Genomic DNA, 25,572 nt, shown 5'->3' with positions numbered 1-25,572 from the left:
ATCACTAAACTTCGATCTGAAACTCAGACCCTTTAGCTACAAGGCCTTGTTGGTCAAGTCCTAAGAACAAAAGAATGCCTTTCCCTGTGGTCCAACACGTTGTGCTTAGTATTTATGTCTAACCAACACCAGGGTTTACAGTATGTACACAAAGAAGAAAAGCAATGCAGGCTCTCCCTCTACAACCATCCGTCTAAATCTTAGTTGATAGATCTATATACAGGAATTTTAACGAAGAATTAAAGAAGTAAATAAAAGATTTTACAGTAATCTAATATAGGAAGGGGTCAGAGATATCGGTAAGGGGAGTAATTGTTGCAGAGTAAACCACCATGGCCCACCGAGTTAGGGCAGGGTTTCCGGCGGTCAGTTAGACAGATCCTAATTGACCTTTCGTTATATAAAATCATGACAAAGTCCAATAACATGACATGCTGAAACTTTTACCATCTGCAAGACAAGTTCAATCCATAATAGTTAGCGCTTAAAGACTCTTAGCAAAGAGACGGTACTTGACCACATTCGAAGTTGCAAACACCATACATACACCACGAACGAAAGCAGCAATCCCTAGTTTCCCCCTTACGTGAGTGATATCATGCGTAACTTTTGCAGAGGATAGTGGGAGTCATGGCGATGGAAGTACTTCAGGGTTAACTAGCGAACGTGGAAAACAGGTGTAAAAGTTCGCAAATATTCATCTTTCTTCAATATTCCTCTCGACGCATGTGGCATGTCACCAGGCAATAAATCAAGCATTTGTTCCATTCTCTATGGTTAGTCTTCAGAAATAACATCAGCGACTGGGGACGAGAGGTACTGAGGGCTCCCAGTACTATGTGTCTCTGTCGTTGATCTTTCAGTATTGAAACACTGAAGCATTGGAGGTAAAGATACTAACGTACGAGGGTCCACCTACTCTAGTAGAGCCACTGCGAGGTTGTTTTCACTATTGAGTATACGTACTTAATAGACCTGGCCCTTTTTACCGTGGACTGATAGATTTATGAACTATATTGAATCATCTTCTATCTCACGGTCATCTTATCCTTGCCAACTACAAGTAGATCCTAGTCATTGCAGCAAGTCGTATCTAATCAAGATAGCCGCCTAGTCGCAGAGTCCTTGACGAAGCCCTGGGTGTAACAATAAGTAACCATGTAGATTGATTACAAAAAGCCAAGCTAAGTACATAAAAAAGTGTCGTCATGTATCCTTTTCCTTCGCATCCCTGCTACGACTCCCCCCATCACAGCCAAACACACGCGTCTCACAGCGTAGCCGGGAACAGTCTCATTGCCCCTATTAGCGAAGAATCCTCTAGGTATAAAATCGTCACTATATGGTTTTCTTCCTGGCATGTTCGCCTTCGATTCCGTACGCTAGACAGAGCTTTGTGTCCCACAAGCTGGATACATCTATACAAACCATTTAATATTAGCTCTGTATAGATCAAGAGTACGCGTAATCTTATCAAACTCACCACTACAGCCGAGGCCAACCTATCGTTGGCAGCGTTCAGCTGTTTCAGATTTTCGAGCGATGGATTTTTCCGATACGCCGCCTTAGCACTGTCCCTGTTTTCCTGAGCTTGCCTTATGGCGGCACAAATATTCTCTGACACAGCTGGGTTGTCATCAGTTGGGAGAGCTGTAGTAGCCGCAATAAGAAGAGAGATGAAAATGACTGGGAGGAACTTCATCTTGGTACGAAGTGAGGGGAGCAGAAGAGGGCTGGGTAGGTTTTTTATCAGCTGTCTAGCAAAATAACTGGTTTTGAAAGTGAGGAAAAGAGACCAGTCACGACAACCAGAGAAATGGGGTTGTGTGTTTTTATAAATTTTTTTTGATATCTTTCTATTTCTCCCTCGCGGCTTTTACAGTCGAGAATAAGGGAATGATCGATCGAGCTGAATCGGACGATCTGAAATTAGTTTGCGGGTTCGTGTACACGAGTGGCCACGGCATTTCTCTAGCTTCCCAAGAAGAGTAATGATAATCTTGCACAAACACCATGTACTGAACTACTCCGTATGTACATACAGAATAAAGCTTCCCCACGTACCTTTACGACGGGGTACCAGCTCCGACTGCCTCAGGATTTAGTGCGGACGAGACAAGCAGCTCTGTCTCTCAAGATCCTGACCCAAACCCTATCTTCTCGACCCCATTGATCCCAAACTCATTAGTCTTGTTTGCTGTAGAGCAGAACCAAGCTACAGAATCTATTGTTACTTGAATCTACAACCCAACAAAGCCGGATCTTCAACTAACAGCTCTCTGTGTCTTAAAGAATGGCTATTCCCGTGCCAGACGGTATGAGTCGAGGACCGACTACAATTTCCGTCTTGGCTGTTTGAGGGTGCTTTATCTTGCTGCCTGCCTACGCCCTCCAGCCAGAACGATGCAACATAATCTGCGTCTTCCTCAGGCACGGGCGCCACAAAAGTGGATGCTCGCTTGGTCGAAAGTGATCAAGCGATTTGGTTAGACTTTCCCAGGACGAAGTGCAAAGCCCATACAGGGGTACTGGTTCACGGTGCTCAAAAAGAGACGGTTCTACCTGTCCTTCACTTTTAACTGAAGATAAAAAGCTATGAACAAGCATTTAATACTAACGTCGTGGAGCTGCAATGCCAGGATGTATGTATGTATGTACACAGCCATGATGGTGTTTGACAGTGATCCCCGGCGGTAGACAGGGCTGATTCCTCAACACTAATATCTTTCCCGTTAGGGCGGTATATACAGGTGATTCAAAACCCAGAGTAACCACATCGATCGTATAGTAGCATGTTAAAGCACACAGCGTGGGCGGTGAAAAGCTGACGGTCTGTGTCACCGTATACGGTATAAGAACCCCAGCCAACCCCCCCAAATCTCAAGGCTCTCCATCCGATTACTTCTTACAAGACCACGTTTGCCCTCTATTTGCCTAACGGGATGGACACCGAACATATCTGCTCAGCATGTAGCTTGTCGCTACAACAGCCACGTGAAACTCTTCCACGGCGTCAGCAATCGCGGGGCATGGTCTCTGGGTTCCAACCTGATTCTAAAAGAACGGACCACTGAGCCACCACCCAACTTCGAATCTACTAACCTCCGGTTCCTGGCCGAAAGAACGTCAATACCCGGCCCCAAACTCGTCGAAGAGTGACAGGAAGACGACGGGACCTATTTCCTGCTTACCAAATGGATCCTGGGCCGTCCCTTGAGTGAAATCTGGGCTACCATGTCTGGCGTCGACAAAGAATGGGTCGCAAAACAGACCGCGGAGTATCTGATGCAGCTTCGCGGGCTCCACTCAACCCCGAATGGAAAGCCTCGGCGGACAGCCACTCTACTCAGCTTTTCTGTTTCCGACTGGCTATGGCATCGGCCATGGCCCGTTTTCGTCAGATGATGAGCTGTGGGCTGAAATGGCGTTGGCCTTGGAGAAAGTGCCGGAGGATGTTCGTTTGGAGTTACGGAGGCGTATGCCTGCTGCTGCTCCCTATACCTTCACTCATGGTGACCTGACCAATGTTAATATCATGGTGGATTATGGGGATTTGGCTGGGATTCTGGATGGGGAATCATCAGGCTATTTTCCCGTTTGGTGGGAGTTTACTTGTGCAGGAATGGGTCTAGGGCAAGACGACAAGGAATGGAAAGACTTATTGCGCAAGTATCTGCCGGATCATACTGAGGCTCGTGAGTTTTGGTTGGACTTTTACGCCTTGCGCAAGTATCCGCATTTGGATGAGAGAGTGTTAAGCTTTTTTTAAGTAGCTGTGGTTTGAGCATGCCAAATGAGGCATAAGAATGGCGTACTATGTAGAAGGACCTTCAACTAGGTAAGCATACATAGGTAGAAACTAAAAGACAGAGAGTAGATATTGAAAGAACTAAAAAACTGATTCTTTATCTTTGCTATTTGGATTTGAGCATAACTTATATCCAGCAGATCCCTTAGGATCAGGCAGGCTCATGTCTATCATTCGTTATTGAAAAGCCAGCGGAGATAGACTCGAAGTCACCGTTCGGCTGCCGAGTTGTCTATACACCAGGGTATACTGTACAGTCAACCGGCTGAATCGTGATCCCATCTATGATAATAGCTAATAGTTAGATAGTGCAGACGAATTGAGCTGTGTTACCGACCCTTGTCTAGGATGACAGCAAAGAACGAACGGCTAGTCCTTAAATAGAGCAGTTCTTCAATGATTCTAATGATTATTCAAGTGTTTACTGAAGATGGCTACCACGTTGGGGCCACTTTTACGCTAGTTCTCTATCAGTGTCTATGGTTATATGGGGTTGCAATGATGCTCATCATCGTTGACTGAGAATACTGTATGATGAGCTCTATCCAAGACGGAAGCTGGTAATATGTACAACTGAAGTGAAGATGATCGATTCAATCAACTCGCCACCTCGTCGTCCCTGGCCCCTTAGAGACACTGGCTGTAGTAGGGGTTCTGCTTGACGCAGGTGTAACCGCTCTCGCAGGTTTTGGGTCCGCTATAGTTGATTCCACCGCACTGGTAGTACTGGGGGACGGCACTCGCGGAGCTGATGGGTGCTGCGGTAGATTTGCTGGCAGTCACAGTGACGGTAGAACGGTATCCACAAGCCAAGGCGGTCGAAAGAGTCGTCGGGGCGCTGCTTGTGGGCACACTGGAAGAAGCGCTGGACGAGTCGGAGGTTGGCTGAGGGGCTGGGTGAGATGGGGTGGGTGTGACAGTGTCGACTTCCGAAGTGGTTGCGGGGGCTTCGGCAACGCTGCTAGTGGAGGAGGATTCCACAGCGCTGATGATAGTCGAGGAAACGGAGGTAGTCGAGGCGGTGGCAGAGGTCGAAGTGCTGGCAGAGGTTGAGGTGCTGGCAGCTGCAGTCGATGGGACAGCAGAAGTAGCCGATGAGCTGGTGCTAGCGCCAGTGCCGTCCACAAAGTATTTCTTCAAGATGGGAAGGTATGTGGAGTAGGCAGTTCCGTCAGTTGGCTCCATGCTGTACATGTAGGATCCCCACCAGGGGCCAGCCGACCACCATTCGGCACCCATCCAGACGTCCGAGTTGTCTGACATGTAAGAGAGGAGACCCTCAACAGCCTGCTCACACTGCTCGTTGACACCACCGGCGAATTCACCAAGGAAACCCTTCTTGTTGTTGGTCTTCAACCATTGCGTGGCGGTCTGCAGTCTCTCCTTGCCGATGGTCGAGCTGGCACAGGCCTCGGAGGTACCAGAGCCATCCGAGTCGAGATACTGGTGCATCTCGTAGACAATCTTATCTTGCGGGTCAGTCAGTTGACTGAGGTTGTCATTGGTATCGGCCCACTTCCATGCACCCGAGTACGAGTTGCCCTCGACAAAGATGTATTGTGTCGTGGCTCCAGCCGCGCGAATACCGTCAATGGCTGCCTGGTTCAGGCTAAGGACGAGAGACTGTTCCATGTCATGGTACTCGTTGTCTGCATACGTTAGTACTCAACTTTATTAGTAGGAGATGCCCTTGTCTTACTAGTATCGAAGATGACCTTCTCGTTAGATGCGAATTCTCCAGCGACGGTCTTCCAGAAGGTTTTGAAGTCAGAAGTAGAAGAGATGATACTTCCAGAGCTAAGTAACTAGTTAGCTTCACATAGCCTCAAGACATAAACTACGAATAGGTCTTACTATCGTCCGTAGTTGTGGGGGTCGAGAACGGCATAAGCACCACTATCAGTGATGGCCTGGACAGTCTACAAAAGCATTAGCAAAAGTTGTAGGAGCATCCGTTGGGTGGAGACATACAGATTTCAGGTCTTTCAAGTAGGTCGCGTCCAGAGATCCAGTCATCTGGTTAGGCGCCAAACGCTCCATGAGAAAGGGGATACGGAAGACGTTCATTCCATCATCCCTCAGAGTCTGAATCTTAGATGTATCAGGCCAAGTGTAGTCGGTGCCCAGTGTTCCTGGGATGCTGGATCCGAACTCAGCACCAGATTCGCTAACGCCGACCCCTATCTCATTCGTTAGATTCAGTAACTGTAAAGTCTACTATTCGACATACAGGTGAACCCTGAGCCACGCTTTTTGATATCCCGCGTAGGATACGCATGCACCAGGCTTGCAGCACTTGCAGCCACGATCAAATTGCCGATTCTCATTGTGAATGAATGTATGCCGAGCTTGTCGGGAAAAGAAGGAATGACAAAAAGAGCGAAGAAATGAAGGATCGAAAGAATGAATGAGTGAGTGAATGACAAGAACCAGTCTTGAGTTTGGAGTGTTAGAGCATCACCAGAAAACGTTGAAAGTCGTACATCTTTATATTCGTTCGGCCTTGAAAAAAGAGATGTCCGGCGATTCCGCCGGTTTCCACATTAATCTCAGCCAGGAATTCTACCGTGGGAGTTCTACTAGAATTCTGAGACAGTTAATCTGTGGGCTGATCCAGAATCTGTTTCCTCAGTGTACACATTTCCTAAGATGGAACACATTCCGAATACCCCCGTGGGCCGATCAAGTTGTTGCCTGCTCGATATGAAGAGGCGTTCAGACTAGCTGGCAGTCGGCGATGTTAATCTAATTCAGGGGCTTAATGGCAAGAACAGCACGCCCAGAATCATGAAGACAGCTCCGATGGTGCTAGTGAATGGTCTTGAGAAATAGCGGTGCTATCGCCAGTCATCTATGAAGCACGGGCTTGTGGGACTGGCGGAAATGAATCAAGCTCCTGCGCCAATAGCAGATTACTTAGGGCACGCTTAACCAAGCGTAAGCCGGACTAAGGAACCCATTCGAATGGAGATAGACTGGCAGAAATCTGATTATTCGCTCTTATGGTAAAACTGCGGCAAATTACAGATCCAATTTCGTGGGGCCGGGTGCAGAGTGAGCAAAATATGTTATCAAGATGAAACACGGAAAGGCTCCGCAGATTGGTGGAGGAATCTCGACAAAATCCGTTGTGGGTGCTCGGCAAGTTCCTTAACAGCCAACGTTGGAATAGTGGGCGACACCAGGGATTAGTTGAAATCTTAGCGAAGCTTGTTCGATGAAACTGAAACAACATGAACAGTGGAAGGATCATCGGGGGCTGGTACAATCGATTGAGGAGCGACTACTATGAGACATTAGTTCCACTCTGATAGGTTTGCAACTAATCATAGCTAGTAGCTGGACTCGATTCAAACGCTGCGCGGATCCAAGAAAATTTTCCCGCCTCTGTGGACTCGTTTGGCTATATACGGTGAACCTGTCAAATCGTACATGGTACGTCCATGTATATGCATGAGAGGAAAGGGGACGGGCAGAGTTAAGATCAAATGACGCTCTTCGCCAATGGTAAGAGGTCTTTCCAAGCCAAGAGTGTGGGATCATTCGAAAGAAATCGAGATGGATTTAAAATCTCCGAATGTTGCGTGACTCGACATGCACCTGACCTGGCATGGGCCAAGGCAAACACGTGCAAAGAGGAACTCCCGGCCCTTGCCTTTGGGTGAATAGTGGTGATTGCTATTGCTAACACTGCTACTATTCTCACTATCGCTAGTACTGCTATTGCTACTACGATGGCAACTCCACTGTACAAAAGATAGCGCTGAAAAGGGTTGAGATGCTCTGCTGCAAATAGGAGTAAATTTGGGCATCATGTCAATTATGCTATGCTATGCTATGCTATGTACAAGAATCAATCATCACGGCCGAGAATAACAGGACAGCCAAGAGAGGCTGTTGAGACTATTATTGGGTTACTTGGAACTCGTACGATCGGTCTCCGTTGCCAAGTGGAATAGCGTTCACCTCATTGTCATAAAGGGTGCGTTCAAAATACCTCACCCGTCCATCTTTACTAACAAGGATAACGGTCTGCTTCTGGGTCCCGTACGCACCATGCAAGTATGACTGGTCCAGCTCATCGCCCTGCTTAGCACTAGTCGCCTTTTCCTCAGTACAAGCCGCAGCTACACCATCAGCTGGTCTCGTAGGTTGCTCTTTAGTCCCAAGCTTGGGAATGAAAATACTCTTCCTAAAGTGCGGGAGATAGTCTTCCGCAGTTGCGCCTTCGGAAAGGTTAGGGAGCGTATCCTTGCTTAATAACCCAAGTAACCTATCGATGAGTTGATCTTCATCCTCTCGAGCCTCCACGTGTGCCTGGATAACTTCAATCATCAGCTTCTCGCCATCGATTATCTTTGGCCAGGAGCGATCATCAAAATGCGTGTTGCTTAGTCCCACCGTCTGGCCCTCTTCTGTCGCCAGCCAGGTGACTTGGTCCATATTGGATGAGCGGTTGGAGATCACAGCCAATGGCTCGTCAACATAGCCACACACCAGGCTAAATCCCCCGACATTCCTCGCCGTCGCGCTTGCTACCATCCTCTGCGCAAAGTCCCGAGTAGACTCTCTCGGCTCAGGGGCGACCGTAAGCCAGCCGTTGACGATAGCACCTCGACTTTGTGTGCCGGTAGCCTTCTCGGACGTATCTTCACGATAGTTCGTTAAAACCGCAATCTTTCCCTCCTTCGTAACCCCCATCCATGTTCCTTGTGTAGCTCGTGCTAGGTCCCGGCCGCCTAATATATTGGAATTCGATTCGGGCCACCAATCAGCCGGGGCGGTTGGTCGACGGAGGTATTCCTAGACACTGTTAGGTCACGGCATATCAGGTGATCCCGTTGCAGGTAATTTGGTCGCATACATCCCTGTTGTCGATAACAATAAGCGAATAAGTCGGATGGGCGGTAGATATTAATGCAATACACATTTTAACGGTTCGGTAGCGTCAAGTCGTTATCGTGCGTGTTTGAGTCCAGGGTACGGTGCTGCTTGGAGGGGGCAGCTACCAGTTTCTTGCTGACAGATATGCTTAAATCTCAATATGTTTGATTAATGAAATTAACGAAGGGTCATCAAAGATATACAGGCATCAAATTTCCACATCTGTAGAAGTTGTGAGGGACAGGCACCAGAACCAACATAGTCCAGGCGCTGAAGTCATCGGGCAGAGACACTGCCGGCAGATTCCCCTCACCGCCTGTATTGACCCACTAATGTGGGGCTCGCTTCCACAAATAGCAACTTCTCACGTGATCATACTGTAGGCTGCATGACTCAGCACATGGAGCTGTCGAGATGCAAAAAGTACGCGTGTGATTTGAGAGACTGTCTCTCCTGCAAGGTACTACATAAAACCTTTAGATTATATCGATGAACTGACGGGTTAGTTGTCGTTGTTTGAAAGATTTGACACGTCGTAGTATGACCTGGAAACGTAGTCAGAAGGATGAATATATGATACCAAACCAATTTCCTGTGGACAAGTTTCAGCAATGAATAGCAAAGCAACCACGTTGCTTTCGACCAGCAACACTTCCGCTTCATCCAATATATACGACTTGAGACTCTTACCTCTCTCGTCCGGATAAACTTTTCCCAGGCATTGAACAAACCTTAAATCATGACGTCAAGCCGGGTGTGATTCGCTGCGACTCGTGATCCTGGAAATAGAAAGGTTGCCCTAATCTCGTCGATGGTTCTTCAGCTCCATCTGCTAAACTTGTAAGAGTAATAGTGGATGGATCACAGTAGGGCTGATCTCCCTTAAGGCAACCATCGTTGTGTCGTGCTGGCCTTTTCTCTCTTTCTTTCCCCTTACCACCCGTCTTTGAAAATCATATTTCTCCTCTCCTCTCTTTCTCTAGTTGCCGTTGCGGCTGGCCGCTTCTTCTTCCGTACTCAGCCGGTCGCGTGAAGTCTCGCCGATCAACATTTCTTTGCCCCGCAAAAGCAAAGGCTTCACTGACCGCCAAAGATTCTCCCAAACCCTTGCCGACTCATTCACGTCGGCCACGTTTTGAGGCGTCTCCAAGCAAGTGAAATATTCTCCGTTTTCCATCATGTTTGGAATCATCGCCGATTTGTTGTCGTAAGTAATATGACTCCCATTTGCGGGAACCCCGGAACTGGGTTTCTATATCTCCCGAGAATTTTCTGCCTGTTTCTGGAACGCTAACGGGATTCATGCGTAGCTCGGTCATTACGATCCTCTTCCCTATTTTCGCTTCTTTCAAAGCCCTCCGCTCGTCGAACCCCTCGCAGTTAGCACCATGGTTAATGTATTGGGTGGTCCTGTCGGCCATCTTGATGGCTGAGTCCTGGACGGTGTGGATTTTGGGATGGTATGTTACTTCCGCCGGAAATCACCACGATACAGATGTCTAACACACATCATATACAGGCTTCCGTTCTATAGCTGGTTCCGTCTCTTCTTCTTTTCCTATCTGGTTCTGCCCCAGACTCAGGGTGCCCAGATCATATACCAGACTTACGTTGACCCGTTCCTGGCCCAGCACGAACGAGAAATTGAAGAGTTCATCGGTCGCTCTCATGAACGTGCCAAGGCGCTGGGCCTCCAATACTTTTACCAGGGGCTGGATTGGGTTCGTGAGAATGTTTTCCACCTGCCCGCCCAACAGGCTGCCCCTCCGCCTCCGGCGACCGGCCCTGCTGCATACGCTCAGTCGCTTCTCTCTCGGTTCAACGTCCCGACAGCTGCCGGAGGAAATGCTAATGCCCCTGCCCAGGGTAACGACTGGCTATCGGCCATTGGCTCTGCCGTGGCGTCTATGACCTCCACCGGTAAGACTCCGGAGGCCCGGGCGGAGGAACTCTCGGCCAGCGGCTCCTTCTTGCCCCGTGACATGGCTGGCATGTCTCATGATGAGAAGGCCAAATACCTCTCAAACCAGCAGGATATGTTGGAAGTGCTGCGCAATGCGTTGGCGAAGGAACAGCAATCTCTGCACGGACGGGACGATGACCCCGCATCCGGCTCGTCCCTGAGGAAGAACCGTAGCGACAACTCGTTTGATCATATCGAACCTGAGGACATCCGTGATCGGTCCACCAGCAGCAACTGGGCGTCTGGCATAGACTTTGCGGCGCGAGCAGCGGAGGAATTGGCTCGGTCCCGCGGTTCTCATTAAGCGTGATCCGACTCTTTCGCGCTTCTCTTATCTTTCGGTCTTTGCTTTGTTATTTGCTGAATTCAAAATGGGTTGTGTGTACGCAGGATAGATGGTTTGAACAATTAGAAACGAAAATCTTAACTGGCTGAGTAATTTTTTCTTCACGGGGTAAATGAGCCTTGCCGCAGTCGTCGGATGCGCTAGCGAGTGGGCGCGTATGCAGAACCATATAGAGTAGTAAAATCAACAGCCTCGTCAGTACATCCCTTCTGTCCGTCATTCCCCCGCGTGGTCTTCACTCTCCGGGACGGTTGACCATCGGCTTTTCTGCCTAACGACCTAGTGTGCCTTAGCGCGTCAGTCATATAAGAACACTGCTGCTGATCAGTTACTCGAACCATAAACCTTGACTTCAGCTGCAGCGCTTCAAGCATTCCCTCTCCAGAATCATGGAACGACTTCAGCAAATTGTAGCACATCTCACCCCGTCCAATATCACCACAGAGTCCATCCTAAACACCTCAAAAATACTAGTCAATCATGCGGTGGACCAAGCATCCCAGATAGATTGGTCACACCTTCCTCAAAATACTGTACACTATGTTTCGGAGAACCCGAAGAGCGTGCTCTGGGGAGCGGTGCAAGCTGGGGCCTTTATTTGTCCCGGCATGGTTACGGGACCTCTTATGCACGCCGCTGGATTTACGAGTGCTGGACCAGCTGCTGGTATTTTATTTGATTTTATTTTATTTTTATTTTTTTCAGCAGTTACCTACATTCCATCGAGATAGCAGCTGCTAACGCATTATATGATAGGCTCGGTGGCTTCATGGGCACAAAGTCACATCACACCTATTGCTGGACAAGGGATCTTTGCGCATGTTCAGAGCGCAGCGATGAATGGATATGGACGCGCTATTGTCGATGGCGTGGCTCGGGGTATGGTTTTGGCGCCACGAGCTGCGGCCGGGGCATGGAGGTACTTTCGGGAGTGAAAACATTTCTATTGATAAGGGCGTTTGTCTGGTACTAGTAGTGCAAGGGTGATTTTGTGAGTTTTTATAGTAAACATTGATGTTGTTTGCAGAAGATCAAATTGAATGGTTGCTATGAGGTACAATGAGAGATCGCCTACAGTTACAGATAGTATATATTTTTGCCTAGACCATTAAGTGACAATAGATCTTTGACAAGGACCTTTCGGTAGCTGCAGTAAGGTTTCTTTAAGGTTTCTTTACAAGCGATAGCAGATATGAACCTGGACTGCGCCATGACAGGCTGTGGCAACCAGGATGACTATCATTGTATCATGCTATACTAGTCTATAAATAAATAATTAAATCTGCGGTATCAACTCCGTTGCAGGGTGGCTGCCCAACGCCCCCCATAGATTCAATCAATCCTTGCAGGAAGATGAGACTACGACGCCCGACCCTGCTTTTCCAGCTAGTCTCTTGCGACTATTGAACAGAAGTCGGTGAAGTCGGGTGTACGCTTTGGTGGTAGATGGGCGGCGTCCATGGGAGCAGGAGGCTGACGAGTCAGTGACTTTTGGTACACTAACCCCGTCTGGGTTTAAAGTCCGGTTGATTGGGTGACTGCGGATCGTGGCAATTCATACCTGAGGTGTCGACAACCTATTCACGAGAGCCTCTTGAGTGGAGGATTTTCCTGATGAAGCTCCACTAGACAGAGATCGTTGGACCATGAGAGGTACCAGTGCGTTCTGCTTGGACCAATCATGAAAAAAAAGGCATCTGATTCATGGCCACCAAATGAATCACAGCTTGAAATAAAGAGTAGGCAACAGCTGGTTGGATTGGAATGGTTGAAAGAACAATGACTGCTGAATAAATCGTAAATGTGTGACGGCTTGGCGCTATTTTTTCTCCTCCGCCTCAACCCGACTTGTTCCCGATCGGGTAACCAGCCTGGTTTCTGTATTGTTCGGTCTGAGAGTTGAATGTACAGCACCTCTACTGGTACTGTTAGTTAGTCGTAGACTAATGGTTCTAGGTATTGCTCCGTTGCTCCTGCTGGTTCTCTCTTCCCTGACATGGAGTGGGGATGCGTATCGTGGTATGTATTTTTGGTATACGGAGTACTGTCCGATCCTCTTCTCTTCCCTTTGCCTTGTTCTTAGAAAAGAAAAGACGAAAAAAGATAATCATAAGAATGAGAACAATAAAAAAATCAGACGAAGAGAATAGAATAAACAGATTCATCCTGAGGATCTATTTGAAACCGTTAAAATATAATAAAAGGAACTGTTAAGTGGTCCATCCGGAATACCTCCAGTTTTGTGCTGTTCATATCCACTGCCTACATTGTTGGTATGGTGTTTTCCGTACGGAATTTGTATTTTTGTTCAATTATTTTTTTTATTTTTTTTTTTATTTTACGTTGTTGGTCTCGCTCGTTTCCACTTTGAGCAGTAAAAAAAAAAAAAAAAGCACCACCAGAGCAGAAGGGCAAAAAAAAAGGGAACCAGCGAAATCTTTCCCAACTTCTTCTTTCTCTCCCCCTCTTTGGAATTTATTGTCCTTTTTTCCTTTTTCCTGCTTTACCCCAGGATCCCTTCGTCGTTTACCCACGACGTTTTCTTTTTTATTCTCTTGATCATCAGAGAATCTTTTTTTTTGTGTGTCGGTGGTTCTTCTTCCCGATACCTTAAAAAAAAATCTTTTTTATCCTCCAATTTCCGTGGGAGAATAAAATTGACATCTATTTGATGTGGGATCTGGAGTGTGTTCGCCTTCTGCTGTAACACGCTTTGACATCACCCACACTGCCTTTCTTCTCTACTATCAAAACTCCTTCCCGCTTATCTTAAAACTTTTTTTTCCCTTCCCTTCTTCCCTTTTTCTTTCTTCCCCTTCCCCTCCAAACTAAAAGCGCTTTTGTTTTAACAACTCATCTCACCTACCTGTCTAATGAGCTCGATCCCACCAAAGTCAGGCCTTCAACCTCAAGGACAGAGCACCTCTAACCAGGCCGCCTCTCAAACTCCCGCTCCTGCAACCTCTGGGAATCCCTCTTCTCAGCCGGCTGCGACCAAGTCCTACGCCAGCGCCACCAAAAAGTCCGCGACGGACTCGACCGCCGCTCCCGTCACCGTGGGCGGTTCATCGCAACATGGGAAGTCGACCTCAGTATCTCCTGTGAGCGGCAAACCCATGCAGCAACCTCAGACCCCCGGCGTCACCATCGTCAATGGCGCCCCGGCTCCTACCTCCGCGCAAGGCGATCACTCTCGCAAGCCCTCCGTGACCATCACCTCCGCCGGTACCTCAGGCTACATCCCCAACGGGGGCCCCAGCAGTCGTCCCAATAGCTTGCAGTTTGGCTTCGCTGCCAACCAGCCAGCCTCGCCCAATATGGGTAACCCAGCTGTGCTGGCCAACCAGCCCCAGTCCGGTTTGGGTGTCAACCCAAGTGCGAACCCCCGTGTTACCTCGCCTCAGACTTCGCCGTCGCCTATTCCTCAGCCCGCCTCGAGCGGTGGCCGGCCACCGCCGTCGTCATACCAGGCTCAAGGCAATGTTCCCAACTTTGGCAGCTTCGGTGATGCAGGTGACAATGTAAGTACCTCCTTTTCGTTCTTCCTCGTTGAAAATTTCGATGGTATCCGTTTCCTTTCGGTTTTCCCCGATCTTTTTGTGAATTTATCTTGTGATATTCTTGGCTCTTCTTCTCTGTACCCTTTTTTTTTTTTACGACACCATAGATATGGCGTGGAGAGAAGGACAGAGAGAGAATTTATTTATTTATTTATTTTTATTTTGTTTTTATGCAAGTTGTTGAGCTTAAATGCGGGTGATATACTGGGATCGATCTTTCTCTTGGCACCTGGAAACTTTCGGGATTAATAATAATCGTCCCACTAGCAGGTTCGTCCGTCACAAGCCCCCCTTGGTCCCGGTCCTCAGTCGACACATCTGCGTCGCGAATCGTCTCAGTCGACACACAGCGACATGAGTAACCACATGGGCAGTGGCCCCGGTCGTGGTGGTCATTACCATCAGGGTGGCCGTGGTCGCGGATACTCGCAGTCAAATTATCAGGGCCAGATGGCCTACTCGCCTGGTCCTAGCTTCCGCACTCCCAACCAGCCCCGGGGTGGTATGAACCCCCAATACCATCCTCCCAACCAAGCACGCCCGATGCCGCCGTTCCCTAACTCGCCCCAGGCCAACCGCAGCCCAGCGTTGGCCACTGCACACCCCGCGACGCCGCAGATGAGCACCGTCCCGATGGGACCCCCCCAGCCCTACAGCGCCTATCCCCCACACATGGCGCACCAATCTGTGAGGACCCATTCTTATACCAGACCCCCTCGTCGTGGCGGCCTCCTCCCCAAGAGGAAGCCTGGTCCCCGAGTCTTATCTTCCCCCAATGCCCCCCCTCCCCACCCCTCTATTTCACTTCCGCCGCCCAATCTGGCGCCAGAGAGCGGTCAGTTTGAACACTATCTAACATTGATGAAATCGAACCAGGGCCCTTACTTTGACCCCAACTATGGCTACTACCAACAATACCCCATGCAGCAGTTCATGGCTCCCCCCTCGTCCCCTCAACCTCGTCCCGGCATGCCCTACAGTCCTCAGGCCCCCTATATGCAAGGCCAGTACCCCCCTCAGCAGCCGCCACAGGCCATGTCTCGCTCGCCCTCGCAGGTGTCCAATGACCGGCCCGGCTCCAGCTTGGGACACGGTCAGCCCCCGGCGGGTCCTCCCGCCTCCGGCCATGCGCACACCGCCAGCCGTCCCTCCAACAGCCCCGCTCCAGGCGTGCAGAACTTCGTCATCCCGTCGAGCAAGAAGAGTGCCATTGTCATCAAGGACCCTGGCAGTGGTGCGGTGAAGACCTTCGAGAAGGCCCCAGCGTCTCCCGCTCGTGCGACCCCATCTCCCGTGAAGTTGGCGACTCCGACCGCCACGCCGCCTCCTCGCAGCAGCAGCGGTGCGGATCACACCCGGACCGACTCCAAGGTAACCAAGACCGACGAGGAGAAGAAGCAGGAGCTGAAGGATGCTGTGCGCCAGAAGATCGAGCAGGATGAGGCCGAGGCCCGCCGCAAGAAGGAGGCTGCAGAGACCGAGGTAACTCGCCAAAAAGAAGAAGAAGAAGAAGCCGCCCGCAAGAAGCAGGAAGAGGAGACGGCCCGCAAGCAGAAGGAAGAAGAGGAGGCTGCACAGAAGAAGGCTGCCGATGAGGAAGCCGCGCGGAAGGGTCTGGAGGATCTCAGCCTGAAGGACAAGGCCGAGGATGCCAAGCCCGCCGCGGAAGAGTCTTCCAAGGCCGCTGAGCCCACTCCCGCTCCTGCTGACGATGATGAAATTGATTACGATGCTATCGAGCGGGAAATGGCCGAGCTCGAGGCCAAGGAAGCTGCTGCCGAAGCCGCCTACTATGCCAAGAAGCAAGCCGAGAAGGAGGAGAAGGAGCGCAAGGAGAAGGAGGAGCGGGAAGCCTACGAGGCCAACATGAAGAAGGCCGAGGCTGAGGCCGAGGCTCTCGAAGAAGCTCGGATGAAGAAGCGCGAAGCCGGTGAGCAAGACACTTCAAGCAAGGACCTGTTCGCTTCGCTTAAGAAGGGAGGATGGGCTGCGACGGAAGTTAGCGAGCCCGCTGAGAGCGGAACCGCCACTCCGACTTCTGATGCTTCGATGGGTCCTCCCGCCAAGCCCGCCAGTGCTGGCAAGCGTGAGAAGCCTGCTGCGCTCAAGTTGGAGACCAACAAGGCCGTTGAGCCTCCTCAGCCTAGTGCCGCTATGAAGTCTCTTCACTCCGCTCGGCTGATTGAGGACCTGAGCCAGGTTTCTTACCCTGCCTCCATTGTGTCTCCCAACCCCGCTTTGAATGCCAATGCACCCGTCGATCGCAAGTTCCATTACAACAAGGAGTTCTTGCTTCAGTTCCAGAGTGTGTTCAAGGAGAAGCCATCCGTCGACTGGGATGCACGCGTGCGTGAGACCGTGGGTGATAGCGACTCCTCTCGCCCACAGTCGGCTCGCACCCCGATGATGGGTGGTCGCAATACTTCCCGCTCCGGCATTTCCCAGGGATTCCAGATGGGCAGCTTCGTCCAATCTGCGTCCCGGCACAGTCTACCTCCGGGCTCAACCTCCGAGCAGCGCTTTGCTCTTGCCAATGCCGCTCGTACCGCTTCTATGAACAACTCATTCGGCTCTTTCGGACGCGGACCTATGCCGATGGGCTCGCCTGCGCTCAGTCGCACCAACTCTGCCAATCCCATGATGCCAGGATCCCCTCGCCCGGGTTCCAACCGTTCGGGCACCCGCACCGGCAGCAAGCGTGAGAAGCATCAAGCCAAGAAGGAAGAGGAAATGGCCAAGTCCATGCCTCTTACCGCCGGAAAGGAGGTCGCAGCACTCCAGGTTTCATCCACCGGTTGGAAGCCCCGCAGTGTGGGCCAGGCTCCTCAGTCGGCTGCTGCTGCTGCCCCTGGTGCTGGTTATCTGGCTCCCGACGTGGTGCAGCGCAAGGTCAAGGCTGCTTTGAACAAGATGACTCCCGAGAATTTCGACCGTATCTCTGGCCAGATCTTGGAAATCGTCTCTCAATCCAAGGACGAGTCCGACGGACGTACTTTGCGCCAAGTGATCCAGTTGACCTTCGAGAAGGCAACCGACGAGGCTCACTGGGCCTCGATCTATGCCAAATTCTGCAAGAGCATGCTTGAGAGCATGAGCCCAGAGATCAAGGACGAGAACATCCGCGACAAGAACGGTAATGTCGTTGTTGGCGGTAGTCTGTTCCGCAAGTACCTGCTCAACCGTTGTCAAGAAGAGTTCGAACGTGGCTGGAAGGTGAACCTCCCTCCTAAGCCTGAAGGCCAGACTGAGGAGGCTGCCATGATGTCCGATGAGTACTACAAGGCTGCCGCTGCCAAGCGTCGTGGTCTGGGTCTCGTTAAGTTCATTGGTGAACTGTACAAGCTTGGCATGTTGACAGAGCGTATCATGCACGAGTGTTTGAAGAAGCTGGTTGACTACGAAGGTGTTCCTGACGAAGCCGAGGTAGAGAGCTTGACCAGCCTGCTGCGTACCATTGGTGCCAGCCTTGACGCCTCCGAGAAGGGTCACACGTTCATGGATGTCTACTTCCAGCGCATTAACAACATGGTGCAGATCCAAAATCTGCCTAGCCGATTGAAGTTCATGCTCATGGTAAGCCCCACAAGATCCTCATCCACGTTGAGTGTGTATCTAACACCCATCCCTCTTTTTTTTCCAGGACATCATCGATTTGCGTAATGCCAAGTGGAAGTCCAAGGACGCCGACAAGGGCCCCAAGACTATTCAACAGATCAGAGAAGAGGTATGTGTATCTTGGCAGTATTTGGTATGCTTTTCTCTCTAACCGTCACGGTAGGCTGCTCGCGCACAACAAGAGGCCGAGATGGAGCGTCTCCGCCAGCAAGCTAACCGGGGCGGCCGTCCCTCTATGGGCCGTGGTGATGCTCGCAGCTACTCTGGCTATGGCAACCAGGCACCTCCTCCGGACTACGCCTCCAGCAAGGTCGGCAGCGACGACCTCCGTCGCCTGCGTACGACCCGCAACACCAGCCAGCCCATGTCTTTTGGTCCCTCCAGCATGCTGGGCTCTCGCAGCAGCAGCGGCAGGAAGAACCTTGGCCCTGGTGGCAACTTGGTTCGTGGCAGCGATGATAGCGCTGCTAGCAGCCGGACTGGAACCCCCCCTGCTGGTAAGAAGGAAGACAAGGAAGCTGCGTCGTCGATCAACGCGTTCAGGTAAGTTTTAGCTTTCACGCATCGTCTATTTTGGAAACCCCCTTCTGACTTTGATATAGTGCTCTTGCTGCCTTGGAAGACCGCGACAACATGGCTACTTCCCCCCCTTCCAACCCTACCTCCCCTTTGCTAGCCAAGTCGCAACCCGCCGTTGAGCGCCGGCCATCCAAGACCCCTTCGAAGGACGGCGAGGAAGCATCATAGATTCTCTGGCAATGATAATGAAAATTATTCCGTTTCTTCTGGAAAGATTTCCCACTTATTCTTCTCTTTTTTGTTGAACCTTATGCCATGTTATTCATGTCACATGCTCATTCCTCCTAATCTTCTCGTCCATGATTTCGGTACCCGGTTGCTTATACGCTCTTCCGTTCCCATCCATTGATTGGAAGAGGGAGACGCTTCCGACGTTATAATGTACAATGAATGTTGTGTTTCAAAAGCGAAATGCCATAATGAAGGTGGGGCTTTTGAAGAATCTAGCGAGATAGGTTGGCTTGCAGGGATGTCTGATATGTCCTCTTTGTTTTTTCTTGTTATGTCCTTTGCATTTCAATACCCGGAGTTGCTTCAGCAGTTTTCCGTCCCGGACAAGCGTTGACACCGACGTTTGACCCAACCAGGACAAGACTTTCTCACAGCTACCTGTTTTGTCTCATGCCAGGCATGATGTAGCTTATGTGTTTATTTCTTTCCCCCTGTCGTTTTCAGTCATCTTTGTATGCATTGCATCTACACTGGCTTGGTGTGTGCTGGCGATGTCTGCTTCATCTGCTATGATATGTCTCTCTAAAACCCTTTGCTAGACAAAAACTTCGTTAGAAAAAGTTTCCTCTTTTCATTTCAATCACCTTCTATTTGCCACCTTCCATACCATGCCCTCGCGGGGTGATGATGTGTTCATAGTGTTCTGCCGTTCCTGAGTGTATTTCTCAAATTGATTGACGATATCCCCGACGTCAAGTCACTCACCTAGCCAAAGTCATCAATTGAGTTCTGTCTCCGTGTATTATCTAGCCCTCGATTAAAGGTATAGCATAGCATCTCTCAGCCTTTCTGGTAATCATCTACCTGTCTACATCGTAACTTCATCGACTGGTTCTTCCATAAGTAATATTATGTATACATTTCTTAATAATGACTATCGTATCCAGTCCTTATCTATATATATATGATAAACCTTCGAGACTGACGTTATCATAGATGCAGGATCTACCTCGTTGAGCTTGGTATTTTTCTGCACTGTGCAGAATAGCGGGTAGTTATTGGTTGTGCGGATGGATTTTGGTAGTAAGTATGTTAGATTTTTGGGCGCTGCTCGATTTTATATATTTCTTTTTTCGAAAAAGGAGAATCATAAGAATAAGAATAAGATCGAGGCACATTATCATAACGCATCTTGTAAGTACATTATCTACTTACTGCATGGAGAATAGATAGTATTATACACCTGTTTATTTTGGGGCTGTTATTGTCGGCTTTGGAAATATATCTTCTGGTTGAGACAGAATATTGGTTTTCTACTTTGGTTTGAATGAGGGTTTTCTGGGTAGTTTCTTTGTATGAATTGAGTGATTTATCTGTTTATTGTGTATCTATCTATGGTTTATGCATAGATGCGAGATCTATTCGTGCGATCTTGATGCTGATGCTAATGCTTGTGCCTAGTCGGTGTATGATTGAGATTATTGTATGGGAGTGGGGTTTGAAGTTGAGGATCGCGGTGGTGATTCCCGTTAATTGCTGATTAGCCTGAGGCTTGTAATATATTCGGTTTCATGATGGACAGTGTAGCCACCTTGCAGGCGGGACTGGTCTCTATGTGAGGAAGTAGAGACGTAGTCAGATATACACATAGTGGTCCGTCGAGAGTAGAGATGGTGTGTGTGTGTGCCTCCTTTGTATAGAGCGATGTATCGACCTGATATTCATGTCGTCATGAAATTCCTCTCCATGGTAGCTTCCGGTTATGTAGTGAGGTTATGACTTAGTTGGCTGATGGTGTGATGATGTGACTTCTAGCGGAGATACAGGGCTAGCACCCTTTCTCGGATGAGTTCTGAACTGGTACGTCATGATAGCTCGGTAGAGCAGGCCATCCAAGGCTCACTGGCCATTTGATCCCTTCTCGGTCATATCTTCAGTAACAATGACCGGAATGTTCAGTTTAGAACTGCCTGGTCTTGGTGTACTCTGAGTAGAGCTGGCCAGCTCGGACTCATCCGTCGACGCTGCATCAACTGCCTTGGACTCTTCCGTAGATACCGTCTCCGATGACGAGCGCTCGGGCGGAGTTTTGGCCTGGGGAACAGGTTCGTCGTCCGTTGTGCTTTCCGTTGCGCTTTCGCTTTCGGTGCTCTCCGGGCTTCCCGCTGCTGGGCTATGGGTGGTGGCAAGGGAGCCGCTATTGGGAGACGGCGAGTCATTCTCATCATGGCTAACACTGCTCCGCTCGGACATCGAGAGCGAGCTTCGGGAGTTGGCGTACGACTGAGGCAGACCGAGAGCGGCGGCTACAGCAGCTTCTTCATCTGGAAGTCTTGAGACATGACTGTCTGTACTCGAACCTGCGTCGAATAACTTGCTTCCACGCTGCTCGCTCAGTTCTAGGATCTGATTATAGCTGCGGCGGGTGGGATCCGCAAGACGCTTCTTCTTCTTCTTTTCCCGTTTAGTGGAGGGACGGACAACGATCACGGGAATCGGAGATTGCTGTAAGCAGTATTTGGAGACGGAGCCGGGCAGCAGGCCTTGGACACCACCCAAGTTACGGCCACGGGTGCCAACAATCAGTACGGAGGGCTCGTAGATTCGGATCTTCTTCTGTCAGCTTGTCCTCAAGGCACCAGGATCAGGACGAGGACCAACGTACCATGCGCTGAATGATATCCTGGATTTTCCCCACCGCCAGTTCCAAGACTAGGCTGATTGCCTTCTCGTCCTGGCTATTCTTCTGGATCACCTGCTCGAACAACTTCTCCGCTTCTTGGCGGTACTTTCCCTCCTCAATTGCGGCGTCGCTTGCGATGGTGGAGTCCTTTTCCACGGCTCGAAGGCACACGATCTCGTCGCCATCATCCACCAATTCGTCAATGAGCCACTCCAGGGCAAAGTCGGAATAATCATTCTGATCCGTACCACATAAAAAGGTCCGACTGCGCCGGGTAGACTGATACCCCTTGTGTTTGTAATTCAGAGTCAACGAGAAGTCCGCCGCGTCAGGATTATCGAATGTATTGAAAGAAACACCTCTTTCGTAGGTTCTACACAAATGCGGACGCGAGTTAGCGATGGCACAAGTAGAGAGAACCAGCATGATCGACTTACCGAGGTGGCGGAGGCGAAGGACCTCTCCCAGCGGCTTTCTGTTCTTTGTCCGGCGCTTCTTGTTGTGGCCAGCGCCCGCCGACGGCGCTCGTAGACCGACGGTGCTGACCCTGTGGCTCGGCCCCGCCAATGTTGAATTGGATCGACTTCCGACGGGGACTATCCGCCGTGGATGAAATGCGTGAATGCTGGGATGAGTGTTCGGAAGCGTTGGATGCGCGCTCCTCGCTATCGAGGGAGCTTTTGGGGGTGGAACTCATGATGCAGCGTGGGGTTCAATAGCGCTATCGTGAGCGTAGTCGTGGATGGGAGAGTGTTATGTTTGTTTGTTTTCCTGGAAGTAATGTGGCCGGACTCAGACACTAAGAGGCTTGTGATGTCGCAATGCCTGTCTGCGTACTTGGAAACGATCCGGATCGATCAGGTCGCAACTCAGCCACCGTGAAGCTCCTGAAGTGCTGCCAGTGGAGTGATACGGAGGACGCTGGGCATGGTTTGCAACGGAATCGGCTGGAGCGCCCTTGAGCAAGGGAGTTGGGGTTAACCTTCAGACAGGAACCCGCTATCAGAGAGTATAGTCGTATAGTCGTACGGTTACTACCAGAAGAGCCTCTTACGAGCAGTTTCCGGATGCAGCAGGAGAACCACGGGGGGGAGGGGCCAAGGCGGTGAGACCCCCTGGTCACGTTGGGTTGACATGTGAGGGCCCATGATCACGCTTTCCGACCGAACCCTAAGGAATTCTACTGAGGACTACTACTAGTGTTCGAGGAGGGTTTGAATGATATCCCATATCGATCTGTTATTCAGGTGGAAGGGCGCAAGGGCTGACTGGATGTTTTACATAAAGTACAGATGCGATTTGAACCAAACAAAATAAACATGGTCATCAATAAATTAAGATTCATCAATACCCTGGATATTGCTACTAGGATTAAAAATTATGCTTATGATGAGATAATCGATGTCATAGTTATGCGCTAGTATAAATCACGGAGGTTCACCTCGCCTCTCCGGACTGACTGAAGAATGTCAGTTGAGCAAAGGGAAAATCCAACCGAAACAGGAAATGAAGCCAAAGGAGAAGAACTCACGATAGTACATTCCGAGGATCCGAACAAACAATGTATGGTGACTCAAGCTCCCAGCTATTGAGGTCAATCCTCGGATCGCACGGGAGTCGCGGCGTCCGAATAACCTTCATTTTTTTTCATGGCAAGACGGTCCTTCGGAGGTTTTTGCCCGCGTTCCATTGATGATCTCCACTTTTGAGGACCATCTTATCAGCGGGAGACTGATGGCACAGCCACCCAGCCGAATGTGCCCGTCCACCCCCTCTCTTTGAACGACCGTGAGGCGACGACCACGACCAAGTGACTTGTCTCTTGCTGACTGTCTCGACCAGTGATCCGCCGGCTGATCGCCCATGTGATTCATCCAAGTCAACTGGGCGGTGTGCGCGGGTGCGGTGCCGCGTTAATGGATCGGCGTCTTGGGTCCTGGTCTAGATTGTCAACTAGTTCCGTATAGTCACCATAGTCAGCCCAACTATTGGGTCGGTACCTAAACTAGTCCTGAGCTAAGAGAGAATCGCTATCAGCCCCTCGACACCGCGGACCATCTACCGACTGCAGAAAAGGACCCTGGAGAACATGCTGGATGTATAGGATGGGAAATATGAACTAGGATGGAGAGTAGAAAGGATTATTCATATCATTTCTTTGATGTGAAGACTATATATAATTCTAAACTAAGGTATATGATATGCATCGTCGTCGTCAAGACATTCATGGGCACAGGGTATGCCTGGCCAGCAGGTGGGGAACGCAAAACAAAGCCCCATATGAGAGTAGAGTATCCAACAATGCCCAATCATTTAGGCACGTTAGGTCTGAACGCCAGTAAGTCCAGACCATGCCCGGTAGTAAATGCAAAAATCGCCAACAATATATAATTTTTTTTGCAGCCCAAACGCCATACCCGCTGAAATAAAGATGTATCGCTGAAACAAATCCAAAACCAAACCCAAGAATGTAGGAGGGGTATCACAAGAAGGGTATATACATCGATGCAGTCGTCAATCAGCGAGGGCGTTTAGTAGGCCTCAATAATTGTATTCCGCGAGTTGCTCGAGATGTAGTACCCATCTTCAAATCCATTTCCCGACAGTGGAAGTTCGGTAGCTTCAGCTTCCTTCTCAGAGAAGGTGTCCAGCGTGGGTTGCGGGGGGGAGGGAGGCATCGATTCCTCCTCCGACTCCTCATCGGAATCGGACGACAGCTCGGGCGGAATCTGTCGTGATGGAGACCGAGTCAAGGTAAGCTCCTCCAAGTCCTCCGCGTCATCGTATTCAAAGTCCGAGTCGGAGTCGGAGTCGTAGTCCTCCTCGATTTCTTTCTCCCGAACAATGGCCACCGGCGATGGGGCGCGCCGGCGAACAGGTGTGTAGGCCGGCTCATACTCGTCTTCCTCCACGTCAGAATCATCACTCAGGTCGGAGTCGGAGGCATCCTCTGGATCCCAGTCCTCTTCGGGATCCGCCACGACGCTTTCGGCCCATTGGATGTGGCGGGATTCAGATGGGGAGCCCTTGGTCACGCCGTGGACGGTCTGGTTGAACCAGCGTTCTTGTTCTTGTTCGGCATCGGCAAGTTCAAGCATCAAGGTATCGAGGAGGTTGGCATGACCAACCAAGAGGCGCAAGTCATGGTCCGCCCGAGAAGCTTCACGGGTGAGCTTCTTGCGGGCGGCGTGGGCGAGGTAGTATGTTTGAGTGATACTCATTTTCTTTTGTTGACGCTTCCGGGCGAGGGAAGTGAAGTAGGCGCTGGGGGAGGATGTGTGATAGGAGGAGGAGAGGGGAGAGGGAGTAGAAGTAGTGGTAGTGGTGGTTGAGAAAGTTGTGGGGTAGAAAGAGGACCCCATGGCGCAATCTCGGGATGTTGATGTGCTTATGAGCTCAAGTTTCGAATGCCCAGACTGGATGATGACTCGTCCGTTCCCACTGTGACTCAGGCAGACCTACTGTTTCCGGCGAGGGTAGATCGGCCAATGAGCGTTGTGGATAGGGGGCGGTGAGTCAGACGGCAACAAGGCGCAGATCAACTAAAATGGATCCCTTATCGGGTACCTTCGTAGCCCTAGTACGAAGTTGAGGAGGCAAGGTATCAATTCTTTCAGGTCCAATAATCTGGGACCGCGACAAAAGTACTCCAAAGCTGCACGCCGGACGCTTCAATAGTTGGGAATTGATGTCGTGTCGTGTTCTCAGGCTGGTCAAGAAATGGTGCGTCGTCTCCACTGGTTGTCTGTTCGACCACTGCAGCAATAGTCGGATCTTCTAGATGTATGTGTGGCTGATAGATGCGATAGAGATGATCAACTATCGGTGTGTAAAAAGTCACGGTAGGGGGATGCAATATTGATGAAGAATATAGAACAATAGTTTCAAACTCTGGCTGGGGAGGGAAAAGGACTTGATATATCCACTGTTGGCTGTGATTTTTAGCTTTTTTTTTTTATTTTT

General features: G+C 50.1%; 10 protein-coding genes across 10 annotated transcripts; 5 read left to right on the top strand and 5 right to left on the bottom strand.

Moving 5' to 3' along the window:
- Positions 1-1,216: 1,216 nt before the first annotated feature.
- On the bottom strand, positions 1,217-2,042 carry BDV37DRAFT_210094 (uncharacterized protein). The gene has a single exon (XM_032079992.1). The coding sequence runs from the start codon at positions 1,700-1,702 to the stop codon at positions 1,271-1,273; it is 432 nt and encodes a 143-aa protein (XP_031937572.1). The 5' UTR covers positions 1,703-2,042; the 3' UTR covers positions 1,217-1,270.
- Positions 2,043-2,632: 590 nt separating this feature from the next.
- BDV37DRAFT_274568 (uncharacterized protein) lies at positions 2,633-3,769 on the top strand (the record flags this gene model as incomplete). Its single annotated transcript, XM_032085253.1, has 4 exons — positions 2,633-2,650; positions 2,968-3,155; positions 3,219-3,278; positions 3,325-3,769. 4 exons carry the CDS (start codon positions 2,633-2,635, stop codon positions 3,767-3,769), a joined length of 711 nt encoding a protein of 236 aa, XP_031937571.1.
- Positions 3,770-4,102: 333 nt separating this feature from the next.
- egl3 (putative extracellular endoglucanase/cellulase) lies at positions 4,103-6,445 on the bottom strand. The gene is made up of 5 exons (XM_032079991.1): positions 6,039-6,445; positions 5,780-5,988; positions 5,663-5,727; positions 5,508-5,605; positions 4,103-5,457 (listed from the first exon to the last, which is right to left on the bottom strand). The coding sequence occupies exons 1-5, from the start codon at positions 6,133-6,135 to the stop codon at positions 4,436-4,438; spliced, it is 1,491 nt and encodes a 496-aa protein (XP_031937570.1). The 5' UTR covers positions 6,136-6,445; the 3' UTR covers positions 4,103-4,435.
- Positions 6,446-7,714: 1,269 nt separating this feature from the next.
- Positions 7,715-8,738, bottom strand: BDV37DRAFT_286752 (NRDE family protein; the record flags this gene model as incomplete). The annotated part of the gene is made up of 2 exons (XM_032087980.1): positions 7,715-8,611; positions 8,673-8,738. The coding sequence occupies 2 exons, from the start codon at positions 8,736-8,738 to the stop codon at positions 7,715-7,717; spliced, it is 963 nt and encodes a 320-aa protein (XP_031937569.1).
- An 875-nt stretch (positions 8,739-9,613) lies between these two features.
- BDV37DRAFT_210131 (HVA22/TB2/DP1 family protein) lies at positions 9,614-11,125 on the top strand. Its single transcript, XM_032079993.1, has 3 exons — positions 9,614-9,899; positions 10,003-10,152; positions 10,212-11,125. Exons 1-3 carry the CDS (start codon positions 9,871-9,873, stop codon positions 10,957-10,959), a joined length of 927 nt encoding a protein of 308 aa, XP_031937568.1. The 5' UTR covers positions 9,614-9,870; the 3' UTR covers positions 10,960-11,125.
- A 50-nt stretch (positions 11,126-11,175) lies between these two features.
- On the top strand, positions 11,176-12,108 carry BDV37DRAFT_210183 (uncharacterized protein). Its single transcript, XM_032079994.1, has 2 exons — positions 11,176-11,667; positions 11,758-12,108. Exons 1-2 carry the CDS (start codon positions 11,391-11,393, stop codon positions 11,934-11,936), a joined length of 456 nt encoding a protein of 151 aa, XP_031937567.1. The 5' UTR covers positions 11,176-11,390; the 3' UTR covers positions 11,937-12,108.
- A 1,637-nt stretch (positions 12,109-13,745) lies between these two features.
- Positions 13,746-19,029, top strand: BDV37DRAFT_209943 (putative eukaryotic translation initiation factor subunit eIF-4F). Its single transcript, XM_032079988.1, has 6 exons — positions 13,746-14,522; positions 14,829-15,248; positions 15,438-18,134; positions 18,202-18,285; positions 18,340-18,719; positions 18,779-19,029. The coding sequence occupies exons 1-6, from the start codon at positions 13,875-13,877 to the stop codon at positions 18,921-18,923; spliced, it is 4,374 nt and encodes a 1,457-aa protein (XP_031937566.1). The 5' UTR covers positions 13,746-13,874; the 3' UTR covers positions 18,924-19,029.
- Positions 19,030-20,193: 1,164 nt separating this feature from the next.
- On the bottom strand, positions 20,194-22,640 carry BDV37DRAFT_258033 (universal stress protein). The gene is made up of 3 exons (XM_032083010.1): positions 22,047-22,640; positions 21,592-21,982; positions 20,194-21,536 (listed from the first exon to the last, which is right to left on the bottom strand). Exons 1-3 carry the CDS (start codon positions 22,304-22,306, stop codon positions 20,826-20,828), a joined length of 1,362 nt encoding a protein of 453 aa, XP_031937565.1. The 5' UTR covers positions 22,307-22,640; the 3' UTR covers positions 20,194-20,825.
- Positions 22,641-23,608: 968 nt separating this feature from the next.
- On the top strand, positions 23,609-24,122 carry BDV37DRAFT_209980 (uncharacterized protein). Its single transcript, XM_032079990.1, has one exon. The coding sequence runs from the start codon at positions 23,734-23,736 to the stop codon at positions 23,998-24,000; it is 267 nt and encodes an 88-aa protein (XP_031937564.1). The 5' UTR covers positions 23,609-23,733; the 3' UTR covers positions 24,001-24,122.
- Positions 24,071-25,208, bottom strand: BDV37DRAFT_209954 (uncharacterized protein). Its single transcript, XM_032079989.1, has one exon. It carries the CDS (start codon positions 24,969-24,971, stop codon positions 24,141-24,143), a length of 831 nt encoding a protein of 276 aa, XP_031937563.1. The 5' UTR covers positions 24,972-25,208; the 3' UTR covers positions 24,071-24,140.
- Positions 25,209-25,572: the final 364 nt, after the last annotated feature.

Source organism: Aspergillus pseudonomiae (assembly GCF_009193645.1).
Source record: "Aspergillus pseudonomiae strain CBS 119388 unplaced genomic scaffold BDV37scaffold_81, whole genome shotgun sequence".
NCBI classification, from domain to species: Eukaryota; Fungi; Ascomycota; class Eurotiomycetes; order Eurotiales; family Aspergillaceae; genus Aspergillus; species Aspergillus pseudonomiae.
Note: the sequence above shows the minus strand (reverse complement) of the source record. Positions and strands in the feature narration are given on the sequence as shown.

What these genes read in the sequence shown, in the direction of transcription:
- BDV37DRAFT_210094 (XM_032079992.1), bottom strand. Translation starts at nt 1,702, where the DNA reads ATGAAGTTCCTCCCAGTCATTTTCATCTCTCTTCTTATTGCGGCTACT.
- egl3 (XM_032079991.1), bottom strand. Translation starts at nt 6,135, where the DNA reads ATGAGAATCGGCAATTTGATCGTGGCTGCAAGTGCTGCAAGCCTGGTG. An exon ending in CCCCACAACTACGGACGATA is followed by an intron (nt 5,606 to 5,662) that starts GTAAGACCTATT and finishes CTAGTTACTTAG; the next exon opens with CTCTGGAAGTATCATCTCTT. An exon ending in GAAGGTCATCTTCGATACTA is followed by an intron (nt 5,458 to 5,507) that starts GTAAGACAAGGG and finishes TAACGTATGCAG; the next exon opens with ACAACGAGTACCATGACATG.
- BDV37DRAFT_210131 (XM_032079993.1), top strand. Translation starts at nt 9,871, where the DNA reads ATGTTTGGAATCATCGCCGATTTGTTGTC. An exon ending in ATCATCGCCGATTTGTTGTC is followed by an intron (nt 9,900 to 10,002) that starts GTAAGTAATATG and finishes ATTCATGCGTAG; the next exon opens with CTCGGTCATTACGATCCTCT. An exon ending in ACGGTGTGGATTTTGGGATG is followed by an intron (nt 10,153 to 10,211) that starts GTATGTTACTTC and finishes CATCATATACAG; the next exon opens with GCTTCCGTTCTATAGCTGGT.
- BDV37DRAFT_210183 (XM_032079994.1), top strand. Translation starts at nt 11,391, where the DNA reads ATGGAACGACTTCAGCAAATTGTAGCACATCTCACCCCGTCCAATATC. An exon ending in GAGTGCTGGACCAGCTGCTG is followed by an intron (nt 11,668 to 11,757) that starts GTATTTTATTTG and finishes ATTATATGATAG; the next exon opens with GCTCGGTGGCTTCATGGGCA.
- BDV37DRAFT_209943 (XM_032079988.1), top strand. Translation starts at nt 13,875, where the DNA reads ATGAGCTCGATCCCACCAAAGTCAGGCCTTCAACCTCAAGGACAGAGC. An exon ending in TCGGTGATGCAGGTGACAAT is followed by an intron (nt 14,523 to 14,828) that starts GTAAGTACCTCC and finishes TCGTCCCACTAG; the next exon opens with CAGGTTCGTCCGTCACAAGC. An exon ending in GATTGAAGTTCATGCTCATG is followed by an intron (nt 18,135 to 18,201) that starts GTAAGCCCCACA and finishes TTTTTTTTCCAG; the next exon opens with GACATCATCGATTTGCGTAA.
- BDV37DRAFT_258033 (XM_032083010.1), bottom strand. Translation starts at nt 22,306, where the DNA reads ATGAGTTCCACCCCCAAAAGCTCCCTCGATAGCGAGGAGCGCGCATCC. An exon ending in CCTTCGCCTCCGCCACCTCG is followed by an intron (nt 21,983 to 22,046) that starts GTAAGTCGATCA and finishes GCATTTGTGTAG; the next exon opens with AACCTACGAAAGAGGTGTTT. An exon ending in AGGATATCATTCAGCGCATG is followed by an intron (nt 21,537 to 21,591) that starts GTACGTTGGTCC and finishes TGACAGAAGAAG; the next exon opens with ATCCGAATCTACGAGCCCTC.
- BDV37DRAFT_209980 (XM_032079990.1), top strand. Translation starts at nt 23,734, where the DNA reads ATGGAGAGTAGAAAGGATTATTCATATCATTTCTTTGATGTGAAGACT.
- BDV37DRAFT_209954 (XM_032079989.1), bottom strand. Translation starts at nt 24,971, where the DNA reads ATGGGGTCCTCTTTCTACCCCACAACTTTCTCAACCACCACTACCACT.